Here is a 22,776-nt window from a genome sequence, read left to right as displayed (position 1 = left end):
AAAAAGTCACTAATAGGATTAAATACTGCTGTTGAGAGATGTGGTATTGTACAGGGAAAAAGTATATGAAGTCCACTAAATAGTTTTCTGCCACAAAGCAGTGAGCTAAGCACCGTATTTACACAGTGCAGTCTATTTTAAAAGTAAACTTTAAGAATTTTTTCGTACATGAGAAAGCTGTGACCAGATGGCTTGCTCCTGAGTATTGCTTGTAACTAAGGTTTTTAACTATGCTTGTCAAAATACTGTGCGCAGGTGACTTTAAATTGAACTGTGAGCTTGTACTGTTCAGTTCTTTTGAACCTGTTATGAAGTAAGTTAGTGGTGCGGGTGGAAGGATTACTGTTTTTATCTGTAATGCAATTCTGAAGGAAAAATGCCTGTATTCTGTGAGGGGGGGGGAAAAAACTGCTAAAGGGAAACTTCATTGTCAGGCTTTTTAACTGAGTAGGATAGGAGTCTACCTCAGATACATTACATCTTTTGCTCATGTGCATGGTGATTGCATGAAAAATATTTTTCAAGTTTCCACATGTATTTTGGAGGTTATTGAGCAGGGAAGAATTTCATCTTCAGAAAGTTAGAATTAGTACTATTAAGGCTTTCCTTTTAAAGAAGTTTACTTCCTCTTCAGGGTCCTTTTCTCTTCTAATCAGTGAAGAGTTCTTCTGTGTGTAGTTTAAAAAAAAAAAAAAATCATGCTCTTATTTTCCATGTTTTTGTTAGTACGGAACTGGATTGTTAGAGTTTTTGTTGAAAACTGTCACTAGTTTGCACAGAGCTGGCAATTCCTGCCACATTTGTCTTCTTGTTTGGAGGAATCTTTCAGTGATAGTACTTTTTTGTAATTTTTTATAAATCTATATTGGGTTTCTTTCAGTGTAAAGTATGAAATATAAATAATTAAGGACAACATGATAAAACACCATGTGTACGCCTGTTTTGCTCTGTCTGAATAAATCCCTATTTGTGTGCACAATTTGACAAAAAATTATCCTTCATGTAAATTATATGTATTTATCATTCCTTAAGTATATGATAAACTGTGGTTAGCATTTTATCCTGTAATAGCACTGTTGTGTTGCTTTAGGAGTTAATGTTTGTGGCTATGTGGGGGGAAAACTGCGTTATGCTTGAATTTAGAATTTAAAAAGGCAAAAGGGAGGACTGGGTTGGAATAATTTCCCAACTTTTAGTGCACAGCTAACTCCTACGTACAGCATTGTCTAAATAGTTCATGTCCAATTGCTTTCACTGCAGGAGGTAGTGTTATACTTTCTATACAAGTAAAGTTTCAAATTCCAAGTTGTATTAACATCCTGGAGCTGGAGTTTGCTCATAGCGATAAGAGGTCCCATCTGTTGTAGTTGCATGTACTTTTAGCATGAGTTTGGGCATTACCCAATGGCTAACAGATGTCTAAAGTTATTCAAGGCTAATTATGTATAGACATGTTATTTGTTTCCAGTTTCTGAAAATAACTGTTCTGTGTGTCAAGAGGTAATAAACTTGGGTGAGGGTATCTGCCAAGGAATCGAATTCTGAAGAGCAATTTGAGCAAGCTATCTAATTCTGGAGATTTTTTCATTTAAAAAATGGTATGGTCTCTAGGCCTTATGAAAATGGCATAGTCTCTAGAAAAAAAATTAGCTCTGTTGACAGCCACAAGAACTAGAAACTTAATTTGAAAGAACAGGAATTGGCATTCTCAATTGCAGGTTTCTGCAGATGTCTTCAGGTGAAGCTGAAGCTAACTTCTGGATTTAGCATAGCGAAACAAAGAACTTTATAAAAGGCTAATAGAAATAATTTCATTTTCAAAAACTGAAGATAATTCTTAGTCATTATAGAAGGTTGACTTAAAATACTGCAATACTGGAATCACTAACCTTTGTCTAGTGCTTGAGAAATCAGAGTGCTGAAAGTACTCTTGAATGCAACTTAAACTAGTGAAATGAAATAAAGATTTCAATGCAAGTATGTGCAACTGTAAAGAGTGAGTGGTCTCATAGTGATTTCGTAGTCTTTTCTTACAGTTGTATTTTCTAAATGTACTCCTTGCTGATACTCAAGTATTTTCAGTAGCCCAGTGAATAGTTCTGTTGAATGTCTACGTCTTGCGCTATGGCTAAAATGAATAAATGTACTGGAATGCACTCGGTGGGTAGTCTTTTGCATGAGGAAGGGAGTACAGAGAAGTGAAAGTAAAAGGGCTGTTTATTATGGTAGGCAAAATATATATATAACTGATCTGCATTCTACACTCTAAAAATATTTTCTTTGCTTAGAAATAAGGAATAGAAGAAATTGCATACTTACTCTTACTTTCAATTAAGAAATGGAACAGTAATATTTTTGAAGTGCTCTTTAGGAAAGTGACTGCTTTTTCAGGCTTTGGTAAATTAGAAACTTTACTGAAAACTTGATGAAATGCAGTTTTTAACTTCACAGAAGTTAATACCGACACAGGAGTCCTTTACTATTTATAGTGATGACTTTATAGAATAAAGGGAAGCAGTCTTACTCCTGGGTATCTATTTTCAGTTTTGACAGCTATTGGAGGCACTGCGGATGGTGAACCTTGTCGCTTCCCCTTTTTGTTTATGGAGAAGGAGTATGCAGAGTGCACTGCAGATGGGAGGGAAGATGGCAGGCTTTGGTGCGCAACAACCTATGATTACAAGAAGGATCAAAAGTGGGGCTTCTGTGAAAGTAAGTAACCTGATGTCTTTGTTCTTGTCCAATGAATGCTTTCTTAACTCAGCATTCTCATACCTCCTTATGTCCCCTATTATGAGGTCTAGAAGTCCTGGTCATGTATTAATGGCCACCTTGTATAAGAAATTATAAAGGCAAAGTTCTCGTGATGGGAAATATTGTAAAATATTGTAATGCAAATGGAACTTACAAAACTTTTGTGAAATCTTGCAGTGGAGGCACCTGTAAAACTTGATTTCAGAGGTTGTAGAACTATAGGGGTTTGACAGTGTTCCCCATTATACTTGCTGATGTGTTGTACACTGGCGACACTTTTCTAGCAAACGTCCTGAAGGAGGACCTTTCTTTGCACATCTTGCTTGGGAGCAATGAAAGAAATACTTTAACAACAAACTCCTATGAGAGAGAGATCACATGGGAAGAAACCATCTCCCAAGATACTCAACGCCTCCTTTACATAGCTTTTTTTAATCACGTGGGGTTGCTTGTTGGTATTCAGAAACACCATTTTGGCTGTATTTACACTTAGAACAAATAGGAATTTTTGAGTGAATAGTCTTGATTGAAGATGTATAATTGGAGATCTTAATGTTTGAGGTTATTGTTTTTTGTTTTTAAAAGCTGAAGAGCAGTCTAATAAGAGAAGGCAAATGCAAGAAGCTGAGGATGTCTATCAGACTGGAATGAAAATCCTTAATGAAAGCAGCAAAAAGGCTCAGAAGAAAGAGTAAGTCCATGCTCTCCGTTCCCCCAAAGAGAACATGACTACATAGCTGATCAGTCTGACTTAACTAAGAACTAACCTAAATGAAATTTCCTGGCACTTACCCACTTTATGGAACTCAGCATCATGTTAGGCAGTGATGCTACTGAAAATTAATAGTGATTGAGGGCATTTAGAAAGAATACTTGTTTGCTTTCCTGTAACTACACAAAAATTTATATGCATTTCTGAAGAGTGGGTGTCTTTTAAAACAGTGAGTTTAATGCAAGGTGGTGCTGCAGTTTTCTAGCTACAATCTAAATGTGGAAACTGCCAGGAAAGAAACTGAGAATGTGATATGAGGCAATTGACATGCCCCTTTCCATATGTTTCTTATGGTCTTTTTCTCATTCTGCTTCAAAGATGAATGAACAGGAAAGATAAGCATTTCTTATCCTGCTCTGTTTTTGTTCTTGCTTTCTGATGGTCTCAGCAGAAAAATTAGTTTTAAACCTATTCTCAGTAAATAATTAACAATCTAATAACTAGCATTGTGTGAGAGAAAAGGGTAATGTTTATATAAAAGTATAGGAATTTTTGAAACAGTCTTAGTTCTCTTGAACACATTGCATTTTCTTAGAAGATCAAATCATGTGAGGAACCAAGTGTCCCTCAGCTTGTACCTAAAGAAAGGGAAGATGAAGAAAAAACAAGTCTCAGAATAGAAAGCAAGAGAAGTAAAGAAAAATATTGGCATATTATCAAAGGTCTGTAACGAATCAAACTGAAGCATGTTATATATTGTGTTCGAGGTCACAGTGTTTGAAATAGCTGTGAAATTACTTTTCTAAGTTCTGAGGTTGAAATAGAAACAAGTTTCCAGAGAACTTTCTCATGGTTAATATGATGGTTCCATCACAAAACTAATTACATATGCAGTTGTCTTGGACCAAATGTTTAGTATTTCCATCTGAGTGACTTTGCACTAAAAGAGACTTCATAGTTTTTTTCAGGCTTCTTTTAATCTGCAGTGTTCTGTGAAGCTGTTAGAGTAGTAGTCCTACTAGATATCTAGTACAGGATTTAAAATTGTTGCTACAAAAATGTGATGATTTGACCTTAACTTTTAAAGCCTCTTGCAGGGGAGGAAATGCATATTGCTTTGCATGTGGAATAGAGTGAATGTTAAAATCCGGTTTGTCTATTACCTAAATTGTGAGCTGTTCCATGGTATAGACAGTTCACAGCTGGAACAAATGACTGTAGATGCATTTGTAGAAAACAGACTTTAAAAAAAAAAAAACACCCCAAATCTTTTTAGGTTTATGAATGGAACCTGTTGGTTTGCTTCAAGGTGACTCAGATTCTTTTCCTTTAGAGCATATCAGTATCTCCTGAAAGCAGCTGACATGAATCATACGAAGGCAATGGAGAAAGTCTCTTATGCTTTGTTGTTCGGGGATTATCTGAAGCAGAACATACAGTCATCAAAAGAATTATTTGAAAAACTAACAGAAGAAGGTTCTCCCAAAGGACAAATGGTATGTATGTCCTTAAATTCTACAGAAGTTTCTTAGATTTATAAATTGTTTTATAGATTGTACTTGTTTTAAATTGGTTATATAGATTGTTCTTCCATCTAGATCAGATAAGAACAATGAACAGTACCTGTTCCCTAGTTAAAAAAGATAAAAGGGTGCTGCTTTTTAAGTTTGAAAACCAAATGTTTTACATCAAATTTGGAGTTCTATTCAGGAAATATTTTTTTTATTACTAGTGCTTGCCTAAGTATTTCTCAATCCTGACTACTCATTGGCTTTACCTCTTTAAATTTCATCAGTTCCTTTGGTTGAAAGATTGTTCCCCAAATGCTGGTAGCATTACAGAGGGTGAAGGAACAAATGACAAAAGCTGTGTAAAGGAACAGCTTGTGTTTGTATGGTTACTAAGTAAATATTTATGGAAGTACAAGGTAAACAAATGGAAACAGGTTCTCTCTTAGTTTTAAAAAATGGTATTAAACTACCAGTAACATAGTGTTATGGTGGTCTCTGCTTAGTTTTTTATCTGTTATATGACTGACTAGACTTGAGATTTAAATCAAACTAAGTAGTTACAGGTGAATCTAGCCTACAAATCTGCTCTGAAACTGTCAGTTTTTATTTGTGGTTTGTGTGGGATTTCAGATACTGTAGCTTTTCATCTGCAGTTTTATGGCAGGTGGGGGAAGATGTTTATAATCTAGGAAGTAATAAACTCCTAAGACTCTTGGAAGCCGTTTAGTGGAACAGATCTCCCATTGTCCATGTGCCTTTGAATGTTAGGGAGTTGTTCATATGGACTTGTTCATAGGTAATGTTGTAAAATACGGCTATTGTCAATTTACATCAGTATCTACATATGTTTATTTACTCTTTGAATTTGTTTTGGAAGTGTCAGCTTCTTTAGGAGTTACCTAATTTCTCTCAGTTCTTACACTTTCAAGTCTCTTGCTGTTACATATTTGATGTTGGAGCAACAATTTACAGTAGAAAGTGTTTTTTTCTAGACTTGATCTTAATAAAACCTTGAGTTTCATCAGTCTAGAATTCAATACAGTCTGCAGGAGATGTTTTTTCTGTGCTTTCAGAACTGCCTAGGATAGTCGTAGTGCATCATGCAATATGAACACCTTCATATGCATTATCTTCTGTGCCACTAGTTTCTCTGAGTCACACAGCTGTAACAGGTGTTAGAGATAGAGCAGTACTTATGTAAATTTTAAGAATAAAAATAACTTCTGAAAAAACTTTAGCCAAGCAGCTCTTGTTACTCTAACTGCTTACTCTTATAGTCATAAAATGCAGCTAATTCATGGCAGAACAGATGCAAAAATATTAAATTCATAGGATCTTTCAGACAGTGAATCAAATAACAAAACTCTTCTCTAGAAGTTCATGGTTAGTGTTTCTTTGCACTGGTGTATAAGAGACAAGGTGCCTACATAACTCATCTTTAGTTAAGGTGTCTTTAAACTGGTGCGTTTTTACTGTTCAGTATCTCTGGATCTACAGCAGGCATGTAGGGAAGTAGCAGTTCCTTCCTTGTGTTTGGTACACTAAACTGAATTGTGGTGAGATGTTTATAGTAGTGTCTTAGGCAGCTAGTAACTTAGTAACTCTGTATTCAAAAATAGGAAGGGAAGGGCCTAGATAAAGAAAACACCGAAGTGAAGGTAGAGCTTGGTGTGTTCTCTGCAGCTTTGAATTGTTGTATTTCTTTATTCTTATGTATGCCAGGAATAGCCAATCCTGGAATTTTCAAAGGATATGCTGACTAACTTTATTTTTATTTCTAGGCTCTTGGATTTCTGTATGCATCTGGTCTAGGAGTCAATTCTAGTCAAGCTAAGGTAAAATGAGTGCACACTGAAGGTTCTTGTTATCTTCAGAGGCAGATGTTAAGTAACCAGTGATTTTTGTTTGTTTATTAAGGCCCTGGTCTATTACACTTTTGGAGCTTTAGGAGGAAATCTGATAGCCCATATGATCTTGGTAAGTAAGATTTCCCAGTTAACTTCCTGTATGTGTAAAGTCATTATTCTTTCCCCTTTTTAAACTCTTAAAATTTTTAATTTAAAAATTAGATCATCATGCATCTATTAAGTGGGCAATAGTATATTTCACATTGTTCCTCCTTAATTTAAGGAAAAGTCTGCTCATTTTAAGCTGTATACCACCATGGATTTAAATTGACTGCGTTTATATCCTTTTTGACTTAAAGCAGACGTGTCAACTGCTTTAATTTTTGTAGGCTGAGAGCCTTTAATTTTTGTAGCTTAAAACTGCAAAAGATTTACAGAAGATGCTGGTTTAGTCAGTGTGGTATTTAAGATGATGCAATGTGTATGAGTAGAAAGGCGTTCTTTAAGTTTTCATAAGTTTCAGCCTGTTTTTCTCTGAGCAATATCTGAGGTTTATTGGATGCACTTTAACCTTTAATGGTATCAGTCAGCTGATTTTAATGCAGGTAGAATGGCCTTCATTTTGTCTGTTGTCCTATCAAAACTTGCTCAAGTAATGTGAAATTTTTTGTAACCTGGCAAGTAGTGCGTTGTCAAATAAGTCCCATACTTTTCATATTTTCTTTCTAGGGTTACCGGTACTGGGCTGGGATAGGAGTCCTTCAAAGCTGTGAATCTGCTCTCACTCACTACAGACTTGTAGCTAATCATGGTAAAACTTTTTACTATTCTAATATTTTTGAATGATATGGAAATGCCTAGAAAGTCTCCTTGTGTCAACATTAGAAGTGCAAAAATAAAGTATTCCTGCTACTAAGTTAATTGTTTGGGTCTGAATTGTATGCCTTTTAATCTCTATAGAAATGCACTTAATTCTTAATGAATGCTAAGGTAATTTATTATTTCTGAATAAGAGTTTGAAGCTCTGTAGAGATTAGTGTTTTCTTTGTTTTTGTTTGTTTTTTTAAAGTTGTGGTGTAATATTTGTATTGAACAAAGCTGCCTGAAAATTTTACTGATCTGTTTTCCAGTTGCTAGTGACATTTCATTGACTGGTGGCACAGTGGTTCAGCGAATTCGCTTAGCAGATGAAGTAGAAAATCCAGGAATGGCAAGTGGAATGCTGGAAGAAGACTTGATTCAATATTACCAGTTTTTAGCAGAGAAAGGAGATGTACAAGCACAGGTACAACTAAAGTTATTTGATGGTTTGCAGAGGTTTGGGTAATTACAGGAATAGCTTTACGAAATATAGAAAGATACTGGAGCTTTAGCTTTCAGTTACTTAGCACTTGGGTTGATTTACATTTCCAAATTAGTTTTTATGAGAAAAGTCTTCTATTTTAGCATGTTTAAGGTACAACTTGGAGAAAAAAATGTAATTCTTTGTGGAAAATAAATCCAAAATATTACCACTTCTGTATCTTAGAAAAGATGTTGGTGTTCACTAGATAGAAACCAGACTGGTTAAGAGTTTGAGATGTTGTGGAGGATGCCTTTATCAAAAGAACTGGCACTGCCAGGGGACCTACATTTCTTTTTCTTTGCATGACTTCTGCATGCTGCAAGCTAGAACTCTTAACGCAGAAGGAGGAGAGGATGCTAATAACAGGCAAATTGTCATGATTTAACTTGGTCAGATGTGGCTTGAGAATTAGGTAGAAGTTAAATGAATAATCTTTTGTTTTGCATCTAGGACAATCACAACTTTTTTTATCTCAGATAAATTTCCACTTCATCTGAGAGTAATATGGGAAAAAAACAGGACTGTACTGTAGTTAATGAAGCAGATCTATGACTTCAGACTTATTGTAAACTTTATTTTTAGGTTGGTCTTGGACAATTGCACTTGCATGGAGGAAGAGGAGTAGAGCAAAATCATCAGGTAGCCTTTCTGTATATCTGATGCATGGGGAGGGAGGGGGGGAGAAGAATGTAGCAAAGACCACAATGAAGCAGAAGCATTTAAGATATGCCATAAGGTATTTAACGTAATCCATACATCAAAAATTAATCTTTGTGATTAGTACATGGAGCTGATTTTCTTACATAGTTAAAGACTAATGCTTTTAGAAATGAGGAATTAAAAAACAAAGACCTGCTTTTCATTAAGTGGTATTTGAAACTGGCTGAGCTTTTGCACACGTAGTAGGATCTTCATAATGGACTGCACACACGTTAGTGATGATATTCCTGCTCATGTGACTTGTAAAAATAGTGTAGCCAAAAGTGTTACCTTAAATACTAAACACATTAAATCTGCTTAGAAAATAAAACTTCAGCTGATGTAAGCTAACCTAGCTACTACTTACAGAAGTTAAAATAATTAACCTCTTTAAATATGTATTGAAAAAATGGAGATCTGAGGATGTGCTGGCCTGAGGATTACTGCCAACCAGGAACGACTTAACAGCCATCACTTTTAAAATACCTTAAAATGTCTGTTCTGTATGGGTTCAGAGATAACATTAAGTGGTCAGAATGAGTACATGCAAGGTCTGTGTAAAACTGGAACAGGAACTTCCAGATATCCTGTCTTCCAAACCGAATCTGGAGTTACAATAAGGAAGTAAGATTCACTTGTGTAGCTTGTGTGTAGTAGCAGTTGTTGTTTTGTTGTTTTTAATTTTTTCTCCTCTGCCTTTTGGAATACACTGAGAGGAATTGCTGCTCAATATTCAGACTATATGTAAGTGGGGAGCTGCATTATGTATATTGAATTAGTTGGGATTGAGTGTTTTCTTGTCCCCAACTTGATAACTTGACAAGCCATCTATTCGTGCTGTATTTGCAAGAAAAGGTACTCAAATCATATGTCAAGATTGCTAAAATACATTTTCCTCTCTACAGCGAGCATTTGAGTACTTCAATCAAGCAGCTAATGCTGGTAACTCACATGCTATGGCCTTTCTGGGAAAGGTAAGATGTGTGCTTTCTCAAAAGTAAGCAAATTGTGTTTCGGTAGAAAAAAATAATAGGTATTTCCTATTTTCTGATCTCTAGTAGAGAGATCAGAAAGGGTTGTCAGCTACCTTCACCCTGTTAAGAGTCAAATCTTTATTACTCCACTTTAGTACATGCTAAGGTTAGGCTACAACATGTAGCAGTGCTAGCTTATCTCTTTGAGGCTGTCACTGCAGTAGAGGATGTAAAATTCATGTGCTTGGAGCATGAAAAAAGAAGGTAGTATGCTGGTGAAGGCACCTGACGTGAAAATTTGTGGTTTCCTGCTTTCTGGACTGCTAGGATAAGGGTCTTGCAACAATTTTTTCTTTGATGGCAAGTAGTATTTTAAATGCTAATACAGTTTGGCTTCCAATGATCTCATAGGATTTTTTGCCTGATTTGTGTTCTTGACTCAACACTGGTACAACTCAAGTGAAGGGTATTACCACTCAAATTTTTTCAGTTTTCTGGGCAGTTAATTTGCCATTGGAAGCTAAACCCTCTGAATCTGAAGTTTACAGCATAGACATGTCTTCTGTTTTGGTGCAATTTATTTATTTTGTAAAATAATAGCTAGAATTGTCTAATGCTCCAATGCTTCATTATGTCTACAATGAATTGACTTACTCAGGTGTTCATCAATAATGCCTTTTTCCTTCAGATGTACTCAGAAGGAAGTGATGTTGTACCTCAGAGCAATGAAACAGCTCTTCAGTATTTCAAGAAAGCTGCTGATATGGTATGATTATCTGTTAGCTAGAAATACAGCAAATGCACTATAAAATTTGATAAGCTCAGCAGTACTACAAATGTTTCTTTATGCACTCCCATGTGCATACTTGCGCTTTTGTCCCAGATTAGCCTGTAACTAAATCCTGCCTGTCAAAGGTGCTGTAGGGTGCCTCCAGCTCCGGTCATGGATCTCTTCACTAGCTCACTTAATACATTCACTGAAGGTTTCTGATGTGCCACATTGCCTCTCCTGATACTGAAGGAATACAATGGTACATACTTCTACAGGGGTGCTAGTCAATAATACAGCCCACAGGGCAGCCACCAGCCTGCCTTAACTTAAGACAGATTCTTAAATCAGTTGTTTTGGGAGTTTCTGTAGCATCTAGAACACTGCAAACTTGGAAAAACTAAAGATGAATAAGTTATTAATGCCCCAGCTTTCTGTGGGTAAGTGTTCTACATCCCATGCAACACTTTGGAAGTACACAGGCTATCATAACGAGCATTGAAAGTTTTTTTCCTCATAGTAATCGCCTGTGTGGTTACTGAATAAAAAATACCAAAGATGCTATTTTCTCCTTAAATAACTATTGCTTAATAGATTGGCTTTGCATTTTTGCTCCTCTCTGCAGCACTATTTGTATTGTTGCTGATAAGGTACCAAATTTGGAATATATAACTGTAGGCTTTGACTTCCTTTTCAGAAGTATTTTCCTGTTTCAGGGTAATCCAGTTGGACAGAGTGGATTAGGAATGGCTTACTTGTATGGAAGAGGTGTTCCAGTGGTAAGCTTTTGATGGTCATCTTTCTAATTCTAGCTGATTGTGCAACTTCCTGTTGTCTACAAGCTTTTTCTCTGGAGGGAAATACTGTAGAAGACTTAATTATGAAGAATTATTTTGCACTGTAAACTTCATGAAGAAATTTGTAATATAAATAAATCACTCTGGAGTTAACAGCTATTAAACACTTGCTGAGTTTCTTCTAACAAGTTTGAAAATATTGCTGAAGCTATTAGAAAAACAGAGCAAAGTGAATCTTTAGCTGAAGTTTTATACTTAGCTTTAATTTTTCCTGTGGAAGAAAGCAGGTCTTAAGTGCCCCAATTTTGTCTCCCTTGTGAAAGTGGAGAAACACTTTCAAACTTTTAATTAGTTCATTTGCTATGTTGCTTTTCCAATGTGAAGGGTTTTTATCAGATGTTTTATAATTAGCTATATAAACAGATACTCAAACAGTTGAATTAGCAAAAGTTGAGGAAAGGAGTTAATTGCTTTAAAAACAGAGCAAGGCATCAGTTCTGCTGATTAAAACTATTTGTTGTATTTGTTGTAATTCTGTATGTGGGTGCTAGCTTTCAGATAGCCAGTAGTGATTACAGAATGGTTGTGGTTGGCAGGGACCTCTGAAGTCACCTGGTCCAACCCCCACTCAAACAGGTGCACCCAGAGCAGGTTGCCTGGGATGTGGATGTCTAGGCAGCTTTTGAGTATCTCCAAGGAGGCAGACTCCACAGTCTCTGAGCAACCTGTTCAATTTCTCAGTATGTCTAGCATGTCTTTTATTCATTATGATGATATAGGTCTATCGATATTTCATTTTGCACATAGATATGTTCTTTCTTTACTTAAATTGTGCTGTATTGTAAGGCTCTAATGACTGGACCCAATCTTCCTGCAGAACTATGAGCTAGCACTGAAGTATTTCCAGAAGGCTGCAGAACAGGGATGGGTTGATGGACAACTTCAACTAGGTTCCATGTATTACAGTAAGTGGCAATCAAAATGATGATTTGCCAAGTATAAACTGCCTTTTCAGTAACTGTTCGCTAGGTGGCATTAGAAGTACGGACATAATGCATGTGGAGCTGTTACTGCACTGCATTTATATTTTATTCTATCTGCTTTTTTCTAACACTTTGACAACACCTTTCTTGTAAAACTTTTTTTGAGAGTAAATGTGTACTATATTTCATACAGCCTTGCTTGTTAGGAGAAATGAATAGCATTGACTTAATCTTTTTTTAGATGGTATTGGAGTCAAGAGAGACTATAAACAAGCTTTGAAGTATTTTAATTTGGCCTCCCAGGGTGGCCATATTCTGGCTTTTTATAATCTGGCTCAGATGCACGCTACTGGCACTGGAGTGATGCGATCCTGTCATACTGCTGTTGAGGTAAGGTCATCCATTAATAAAAATAAAATAATGTTAACTTGCAAATGATTGGATATGACCATGTCAGCTTACATAGGAAATCTGTCTTAGCTAAAATCCACTGGTGGCTGCAGAGCCAGGGCTATCATAAGGAAAAGTGATATATTCTATGACAACCTTTGTATCTCATGAGAAAAATCTTTAATTTTCCTTGTTCTGGTATGGCGAGTTGGTAATAGTTTCCTTAGCTTTGAAAAAAATCGGAAGGATGTAGTACAAAGCAAACATAAATATTTTTATTAGTACTGAATTCTTTGTTTAGACGTGATTTCAAGTATTACATTTAAGCTGAGAAATAGAAAGCTGTTAGAAAGCTCATTAAATATAATTTTGAGTAAGCACCTGAATCTTGGTGTGTTCGCTTAGTAACTGATTAAAGTAAGCTTGTCTTAAGTAATGTGTTTGTCTACTGAGCTTTTTCTGTGAAATGCAAATCCTTGGAACAGGTGTTCAAATGTTAAGGCTTACCTCCTACAAAAAAAGGCTTATGTCAAGGCTTACCTCCTTTTTTTTTACCTCCTGCCAGAAAAAAAATCTCAATTTCTGAAGTTCCTGACAACCCGCCTTCTTTTCCTCTGCAGTTGTTTAAGAACGTTTGCGAACGGGGACGCTGGTCTGAAAGACTTATGACTGCCTACAACAGCTATAAAGATGGTGACTCAAATTCTGCTGTTGTTCAGTATCTTCTTTTGGCAGAACAAGGCTATGAAGTTGCACAAAGCAATGCTGCTTTCATACTTGATCAGAGTAAGAACTCAAATTTGTACTGAAATGTTTTTTTAGAGTTCAGAGTGCTTGAAGATGTTCCAGTAGCTCTTGGTCAGTTTGCACTTCAATGAGACTTCTATCCCCTTTCCTGCTCTTTACACTGGAAAATCGGCAGTCTTTTTCTCACCTCTATAGTTTCCTGGCCTAAAAGTTAGAATACATTTAAAATCTGACTTCTGGGATTTAAAAATGGGGTTGTAAGGGAATGTTTTAGAAATTGGTACAGTGATGTAAAGTCTGTTCTCCAAACTTCCTAAACACAGCCTTAACATCTTGTTTTTAAATCTATAACATAGCAGTAGCATTAGTTTTTACCTTTGGACTTTGCTATGCATACAAGGTTCAGTTTCCTTTGTTCTTTATCTTGTAATGGCTTTTCTAAATGCTCAACTTTTTTCTGCTTTTGAACTTGTTCTACACTTGAAGCAGTGATGAAGAGAGTTGATTGGTTCTGTTAATTTGAAATTAAAGTTTTTCTTACTAATTTCAGGCTGAATCTTGTTTGGGCAATAGCACATATTTCAATTTTTAATTCATTTTAGCATGCTTATTATAAGTAGGGGGGTGTCTTGCGAGTGCATACAGAGTTCCCACTTAACTATTAATTTCTTTTCTAGAAGAAGCTAGCATAGTTGGAGAAAATGAAACGTATCCTCGAGCTTTGCTTCACTGGAATAGAGCGGCTTCTCAAGGTAAGTCTGTACCACACAGTTCCAATTAGCTTATTTTTAGAAGAGCTACTGATGTCTGATTCTGTTTTTTATAAAATGGGGAAGGAGGGAAAAGCTTATCTGTTTCTGTTCAGCATTAGTTACATGAGCCTAGTTGCTGTTCTTCTTCCACTGGTAGCTGTATTACTGCAATATGCTTGCAGTCACGAGCCATTCTGAGATCCTGAAGAGTAAAAAGAATGAAATACAAATATAGTTTGTTTCTCTTGTGTTTCTCTTGTTATTTTATATGTTATTATAGAGCAGTATTATGAGGAACAGATATTTACTGACTTTCCTAAAAGAAAAAAATCCACTTTGAACAATAGATACAAGTTACCATTGAAAATTTTGGTACTTGTCATCAGTAAGAAATGCAATTTGCTATTCAAAGCAAGCAAAGCTCAGTGATCAAAAATGTAGCCTTGTTATCCAACCAGGCAGAGTTCAAACTGATGCTTGTGATCGTATTGTAAAATAAGCAAAACCAAACTTAAAGGTTATGCATCTCAGTGCAAATTCTTTGACTTTTCTCTCTTTTTACTTAAGAGGGTATCATGCAATTGGAGTATGAGATTGTAGGCCTAAAGATTTTCAGACAAAGTGTTGGCTTTTACTGGAAAATTAGAAATTGAGGGGATAGTATAGTTAAAAATCAATTAACAAATGATGAACAGAAACTTCAATTTTCAAGTTTTTGTCTCTTTTAAAAACAAATCTGTAGCCCTTAATGATCATAAAACAAATAAGTTTTTCCTTATAAGTGACTATGAATGTCAGTATATAGCTTTTCAACTGATACCACTAAATTGTAATAGAAATGTTGGTAGGATTACTGGGAGAAGTACTTTTCTGAAAATAAGAGTTGGATTTGGATTATGTAAAGTCAAGTATTTCTTTAAAAAATAGATAAATAAAAATTTGTGAGGGAGGGATAAATAGAAACTTTGTGCAAACTGTAGAAATTAATAACAAGAGCCTATAGTGCATCTTCATATGAAACTAAGAGGCTTTCTTTGCCTAGAGGAATTCTTTGCCTAGCTATTTTCTCTGTTTATAGGATATACAGTTGCAAGAATTAAACTTGGAGATTACCATTTTTATGGGTTTGGTACCGATGTTGATTATGAAACCGCATTTATTCACTATCGACTAGCATCGGAACAACAGCACAGCGCCCAAGCCATGTTTAATCTGGGCTACATGCATGAGAAGGGACTGGGCATCAAGCAGGTGAGTTAAGCTGTAGGTACTACTACATAGCCACTTCTCAGTACTTTCTCCAATAGCTATATAACTGGCAGCTTGAGGCATGTTTCTTGATGTAGCAGATAATGTGTACTGCTCGAGTTTGTTCCTTCACTGGGGGCCTGTGGATGGGTCTTATATAGATTTTTAGCGTGAACATTATCTAACAAACTGTGGACTTCTAACTGTTGAAGAAAGAGTTGTATACTTCTTTCTCTCTACCTACATCCATGTCACTAAGATTGCAAGCAGCCCAAAGTCAGGGAGAACAGCCCAAGAGTGTGGCCTGCATGACTTCAATTCAGGTCACTGTTCTTTTGGGAGAATCCTGAGTAAATATGGTATTTCTTCGAAACAGCTTTTGCCTTATTCACTATTTACTTACTGAATAAATAGTCTCTTACATATAGGACTCCGTGTTGCACTTCCTATATGTAGATAGTTTTCGTACTATTACAAAGCCAAATGTTAAGCCCCTTCACAAATTTCAAACACATACACTGTTACTCACTTTTTGTAGATTTAATGTTGTCCAACGTCAGAATGAAAATTGTATGCTGCTAAAAATAAGAATAATTTTCTTAAATTACTTTCTCATGGTGCTCTGTAAGATTTGGGATGATATTTCAGTGGTTTATGTGTATTAAAGCTTGGACTCCTGCAGTTTTCACTCATGTATCAAGTGAGTGAGGAATATATAAACAGAACAAATTGCTTGCGAATTAGAAGTGAAAATAAGCCGTGACTAGGATCTGCTTCTACACTGATATTAGCATATTACAAAGGAGATAAGGAAATTCTTTTAAACAGTTACAGAACAGGCAGACTTTCAGGCTCAAGGAGTACTCAAGCGTTGTTCTATGGAACTAAAATACTAAAATGTGATCTAATACAGCTCATACACATACTGATTTTCACACCGTTGTTTCCATGTATGTCATAAAACTAAGCTTCGATGTATCAATGAGCAGAAAATGATTAAGGTATTCCACAATCAGGATGAAATTAATATATGGCATGGAGACTTCTCTCGAATTTCCAACCTTGCATGCTTCCAGAAGTAAGCATTATACAGGCCTATTCTTCCCATCAGTGTGAATGAACATAAGCAATTTGTATCCAAATATCCTAATTTTGCACAGTATGTATCTGAAGCAGAGCCAAAAAATTCAAGGAAAGTTGAACTACATAGCTACATGTATCCTCTGTTCTTGATACAGTCACCTTCTTGTTCCAATTTCCCCAGCAGAGAGCACTAATTTAGGCATCCCCCAAGTGGCTGTTGGTGCTCATGCTTTTTGGCGCACTGCCATCATTAATGTGAGTTAGGTCAGTTTAGGATAAAAAGTAGAATCTAATTTGGGAATACGTGCGGAAATGGTTGGAAGCTGCAGGCATACTGCGGTATAACTAGGAGGAATTGTCACTATGCTCTCCTACCTGACTTCAGTTTTCTTAGTCTTTTCATACTTGGTGTGGCATTGCAGATCCAGAGTACACTCTGTATATCTGTATATGATCTAAATATAAGCTTTAGTTTACGTTGCATGGGTTGAATATATTGATACTAATCTCTTTATTAGGTTCAATTTCAACATCAGTTATGCTAGCTTCATCCTCAGATGTAAGCTTCCCTTTATTCCCGTTACTTGCCTCTTCAAAGATGAACATCCCTTGGGGACAAAAAGGGGAAGGGTTTTACTGAATGTTTTTTCCAATAAATACTTATTTTCAAATGACAGTAAGTTTTTTCTAGAAAAACCTCTAGATCTTATGGCAACTTTGAGTTTTTCAGAACTGAGTTCTGTATTTTCTTAACTGTAGGATATTCATCTTGCAAAACGATTTTATGACATGGCAGCTGAAGCAAGCCCAGATGCTCAGGTTCCAGTCTTCCTAGCACTTTGCAAGCTTGGAGTGATTTATTCTGTGCAGTATGTTCGAGAAATTAATGTAAGTACTGTAGAATTAAAGGGAGGAAAAAATGTGTTTGCAACTCAGTCTTTTTTTATAAATAGAGCTCTTATTTGAGCAGAAATCTCATGTGAGCCATCTGAAAACTTGATAATTTTTTTGGTGTTGTTTATTAAAGTTACTGAAGCCATGATTCTTCTTGTTTACATAATTATGAGAAACTAAAATGTGCTCAGCCAGTGCTCTTCAGTGTTACTCTTCCCTTGAAGACAATTTCTCAAACCTGTTTGACAGCTCCTATCCATGAGCATCTGCCATCAAAGTTGAGCAAATTATTGTAATAACTGCTTAAGAAAAAATAATTTTTTGTAGCCTTTATTCTTAAGGAATTTTATATTCAGCTGCATCAATAACACTTAAGTCCTGTTTGAATCCTGTGTGAATCCTTTTTCCTGTTGGAAAAGTTGCTCTGCACAATAGCTGAACTATCTAAGATATGTGCTTAATGATGGCACTGAAAAATCCTTTACATGGAATTTTGGTGACTTTTCTGCATATAATGTCTTAAATATTTGTGTTCTACTGTCTAACTGCCTTTTGGATTACTTGATAAATTCAAATAGTAGGAAAGTTATTGCCATTTAGTTCAGGCAATCCAGCTAGGTTTGACAGAATTTAAGTCTAAAATTGTTGGCAGTGGACAATCAAAACATTCTAAATTGATTGAGCCAATATTCATGCAGTGCTCACAGAAGCTACTATGCAGATTACTGATATTACTTTGATGTGATGATTGTGGGCTTCTTTTCCTTAGATAAGGGAGGTATTCTCACATATTGATATGGACCAGCTGCTGGGACCGGAGTGGGACCTTTACCTTATGACCATCATCACCTTGCTTCTGGGAACAATTATAGCTTACAGACAAAGGCAACATCAGGCAATTCCCAGACCAGCAGGACTGCGGCCAGCTGTGCCTCAACAAGAACCACCACCAGAGCATCAACCACCTCAATAGCAACAAGAGCCTCAGTGAAAGAACTGGATTTTTCCACAAGGAACAATTTTCATTGTGATTTAGGACTTCGGATCAACGGTCCCTCCCACAAAAGAGGCACAAAGAAGTTTATAAAGGAAAAAGTCTGAAAGCTGCTTAGAATGATGCCTTTTTTCAGGGATAAGAAAATTATTTTGAAACTGATTTGAATGTTATTTCAGTGCCAATGGAATAACACTATGGCTTTTTCATGGAAACACAGAAGTGTGCTACTACAAAAATGTTGCCTGCTGTATCTAGTTCCTCTTTATTCAAAGTCCTTTTCATCTTGTAGAGAGAGAAGGTTAGCATTGGAAGGTTTTTGCCTGCCTGATAGCAGCTGCCCTATAAAAACAAAAATAATAGTAATGATTTTATGGTCAATTTCAGTCCAAGAAGCTGAACTTTATTCAAAGTCTAAAAAATCTAGAGCTGTATGAACTTACATTCTGATCTGCATCCCAAGTATTTCTACAATCTTTATTTCATTTCTTACACTTCAGTCTTTTATGCTGTCCTGGATGGTTTAATGTGGATTATTTATAAACTGTAAAACTACACTAGCAAACATGTCACTCTGCATTTGTGCTTTTTTGTTTTGAGTATCTTCCTCCATTACCCTTCAAGTAGGCAGTTGTCAGGAGTCTGTCTGTAGCCCAGGAGGCAGGCTGGGACGGATTGGGTCTGTGAAGATAATTAGTTGAAAGCTATTATTGCAGTGCCCAGATCTTGCATCCTTCTAAAATTTTTTTGGAGACTTTAATTTGCAGTCCTTAGTGACATAAGGACAAGTTGGTAATGTTCCTAAATAATTTAACCTTGCTCTTGCAGAGAGACTGAGTCTAGATTGCAGAAAGCACAAGTATTAGTGGACACTGAAGGAATGACAGAGCCAGAAAGGTCAGTGAGTTAGCCTACTCATTTTTTAGTAGTGGGAGTCTTGTGTTTAATTTTCAACGATCCTGCATGTTCTCTGCACTGCAAGAAGGTGGTCTTGCAGCTGAAATGTATGTGGTATCTTACCTGTGCATCTGTTTAATGTATCTGCAGAGAAGGGGCCCCAGAGATGCATACTCTCTGCAGAAGGGTATGGACTTATGCCAGCGATGCTACTCCAAAGTTTGGTTGACTGATAAAAATCATATGTTAGATCACAGCAGTGCTCTGGCTATGGCCTGCCTCTCTTGTACCTGGCATACACGAGAAAGTCAGAACAACACTTCTGAATGGCTGTGCCATCTGAGGATCCCTTGTAACAAGAAAATCCAAAGATAAAGACAACTAATGTTTTATGGCCTCTTGATCCCACCAGGTCAGTGCAAAGACTTTCTAGTGAGTATAAAGATTAAGACCTGTGGAATGATGTTTTTAGACTGCAAGGAGAGTTTTGAGTTAGTGACAATTTTTCATTGGACTATAATTTCAGGGGTTGAGGGTGGGAAGCAGTGAGGGAATAGCTTAGGTGTAACAAATACAGATGTTTCTGTTCTTATTTGGCAAAGGCAGTTAAATATTTGTTTCTGTACTAGCATTAAACCCTCTGAATATGCTGTCTTAAAGCAGAATGAAATATGAATAATGAGGTTGTACCTTTTTGTCAAAATCTGCTGCATTTAAATGGTTAAGAGCTTCCTTTCATACACTTTTTTCCTCCAGTGGATTGGCAGCAACCTATTCATACGCTGTAGAGTTGAGACTTGATCTGTTTTTATATTTAATGCATTTGTAAGGCGACCATTGCATTAATATATCTGTAGCTTGGGGGAGAGGATAAGAAATCCGCTCTTCTGTAAACTGAAGTGTCATGATGACTTAGTATTAAAATATAGGTAGAGCTTTTCAATGCTTCAAAATGCCTTTGCTGGTTACATGGAGACAAATCTCCCATTTAAGTTTGAGGGTTGCAGCAAGTGATAGAGGAATGTCTTGTTTCAATCTTGATCATCATCATCAGATGCAACAGTATTGAATCTTAATGTAGTGTCTAAAATGTATAGCAACTCCCCAGCTGCATTTCTAAGATCTGTGACTTCTGAGCACTTCCTCTGGAGTATTTTTTCCTCTGTCACTTAATAGCTCTTTTTAGCTCAGCATGAATAAATTAAAGATTATATGGAAAATGTTTCAGTAACTACCACTAGTTCATTGGTCTCTTAGGATGTTTAACAATTTTGTTACTGCTTTATTAAAATTGTTTTTGTTGTTTAATCAACGAGAACTAAGTTCTAAAAGTTCTGTTTGCATGGGAATCTCTCATCATTACTGCCATGCGAGTCTTACAGCTCACTTTTCACTGAACTGATGCATTTTTACATCTAAGAAATCAACAGAAAAACATGGCTGAAGATCAGTAAGTTATTTCATTTTAAGAACTGCTTTTTGCAGAAGCAATAAGGAAGTCTTTCTGCTTTTTTCCCCACTTCCATCAAATTGCTATCACTAACTTTTTTCAGATGACATTTGTATGAGTGAAGTGGTAGTAAAAGGTACTTACCATGAGTAATAAGTTAACTCAGGGATTAAAGAAATTAATATACTTTCTAAATTGGTTGTTAAACATCAGTTCAGTTTCTGTGGCAATCCCTTGCTATTCTGTTCTGAAACTTGCATTCTGAGGGAAGTGTGTTGAACTCTTACTAGCAATGTTTCTTGTTGGTTTATCAAACTTTTTTTTCCTAAAGGAACTGGGTTGCTCAGTTGATTGCAGTGAAGTGCTCTTCCCTTTTGGTAGCACACAGGTTGTCTTATAGCTTATACGCAGAATTATTTTAGAAGAGAAACTTGATTTTAAGAGAAGCCTTTCTAGGTATGTGATTGTTCTTTAAATGGAAAAACTGTGTTCTTTGTCAGTAGTAACGTAGGCCAGAGCCTGCCTATTTGACCTTCCCAGACACCTGCTCTCTTCTCCCTGCAGGGGAGGATGGATCTGCAGAGCAGTAACAGGTGTCAGCGGGAGTTCTATGTACAAGAATACAGTGGAAAGGTATGGGGGGAGAACATTGTTCTGCATCTCACATTGTTAATCAAACACATCAGCTGTTCCTGCAGTTTGAAAGTAACATTGAAATGTTGAGAAAACAAAGTTTTAGTTCTTTCCTTTGACGCTTGCCCCAGAGCTTAGCCTATTGAAATAGTTTTCCTGGCTTTATATGTCCATCATAGGACAGTGTAATGACAGTTAAGGCCTTTGATATAAATATCACGATGAGACTTTATGAAACACAACTTCATTCACATTTTAGTCATCTTCCATGACTTTGGTCATCTTCTCTTATTGAACTTTAAAGTGGGGGAAAAGAAATGTTCTTTGAGAAGAACATTAAATTATGGGTTGTGAAAGGACTTCTAAGACTATGCATTATCTTGTTTCCACCTGTTATATACTAGCTTTGACCTACAAGGATTATATTACAGGGGTTTACAGTCACCTTTGGAAGTTGTTTCCTTTTTAGATAGGCAACAATATATTGAAACTCTATTTTTGTTTCAGAGAATATTAAACTAAGATAACTTAGTTTGGTTTAAGAACTACTGCAAGTGCATATGGCAAATAGGGTTCCCCCCCCCCCCCAAAAAAATAGTCCCTTTGTTTTTATCAGCTGCAGTTCTTTAAAGGGTCTTGTAGGACTTTTGTAAATTTATTTTGTATTTAAAATCAGTATAAAGGCTGGTCAAATGTAATATAATTGTGTAAACAAATTCTGTTAATAGAAAGATGTACAGATTCATTTTGTACTGTATCTTTAATCTTGTGAAATAAAGCTGCCACCTGTGTGGTTACCCTCAGTGTTCACAGTGGTTATGGTAACAGAGGATGTCAATTGTTAATCATATGTATGGATGTTTGCCACTACTAAATGCCTCCCTTCCTATAAGGATGCTCACATTTCTTTCACTTTTTATTCCTCTTAAAAATATATACATACACATATATAATTAATTTAGGAGAGGCATAGAAAGGGGGATGGAAAATTATGCATTGTATTTTCATCTATGCTAGAGATTTGCCCTCTGTGTGACACTTTTTTCTAGTGTATACAACATCTGCACTGTCTGTAGCAGACAGAACTGCTGTGTGACTCAAGATCAGCTAATAACTTTCGGATTGCTACTGCATTTTCCATACTACTACGTGGATAACACAGTGACTAGAAGCAGATACTGGAGAAGGGAGCCTGACAGGTTCGCTTCCTTTTCAGCCCTCTTTGCATGTACTTGTCCCTTCAGGCTCCATCTGTTGAGGAGCCTTTCAACACCTGTTGAGACTGTCCTCCTGCAAA

At 36.3% G+C, this 22,776-nt stretch overlaps 1 protein-coding gene across 1 annotated transcript in view; it reads left to right on the top strand.

Moving 5' to 3' along the window:
* Positions 1-22,062, top strand: part of SEL1L (SEL1L adaptor subunit of SYVN1 ubiquitin ligase) — a 30,292-nt gene extending 8,230 nt beyond the window's left edge. Inside the window, exons 4-21 of the mRNA XM_080593671.1 lie at positions 2,545-2,712; positions 3,340-3,445; positions 4,800-4,962; positions 6,759-6,812; positions 6,895-6,954; positions 7,554-7,635; positions 7,955-8,109; positions 8,752-8,808; positions 9,774-9,842; positions 10,531-10,608; positions 11,328-11,390; positions 12,286-12,373; positions 12,633-12,781; positions 13,402-13,567; positions 14,206-14,280; positions 15,359-15,531; positions 17,371-17,499; positions 18,275-22,062. Coding sequence (XP_080449797.1) covers positions 2,545-2,712; positions 3,340-3,445; positions 4,800-4,962; positions 6,759-6,812; positions 6,895-6,954; positions 7,554-7,635; positions 7,955-8,109; positions 8,752-8,808; positions 9,774-9,842; positions 10,531-10,608; positions 11,328-11,390; positions 12,286-12,373; positions 12,633-12,781; positions 13,402-13,567; positions 14,206-14,280; positions 15,359-15,531; positions 17,371-17,499; positions 18,275-18,478 — 2,039 coding nt within the window. The 3' untranslated portion in view covers positions 18,479-22,062. The remainder of the gene's footprint in view (positions 1-2,544; positions 2,713-3,339; positions 3,446-4,799; positions 4,963-6,758; positions 6,813-6,894; positions 6,955-7,553; positions 7,636-7,954; positions 8,110-8,751; positions 8,809-9,773; positions 9,843-10,530; positions 10,609-11,327; positions 11,391-12,285; positions 12,374-12,632; positions 12,782-13,401; positions 13,568-14,205; positions 14,281-15,358; positions 15,532-17,370; positions 17,500-18,274) is intronic.
* Positions 22,063-22,776: the final 714 nt, after the last annotated feature.

This window comes from Anser brachyrhynchus (genome assembly GCF_964034855.1).
Source record: "Anser brachyrhynchus genome assembly, chromosome: 5".
NCBI classification, from domain to species: domain Eukaryota; kingdom Metazoa; phylum Chordata; class Aves; order Anseriformes; family Anatidae; genus Anser; species Anser brachyrhynchus.
The sequence above is the reverse complement of the archived record's forward strand: the minus strand, read 5'-3'. Positions and strand labels throughout refer to the sequence as shown.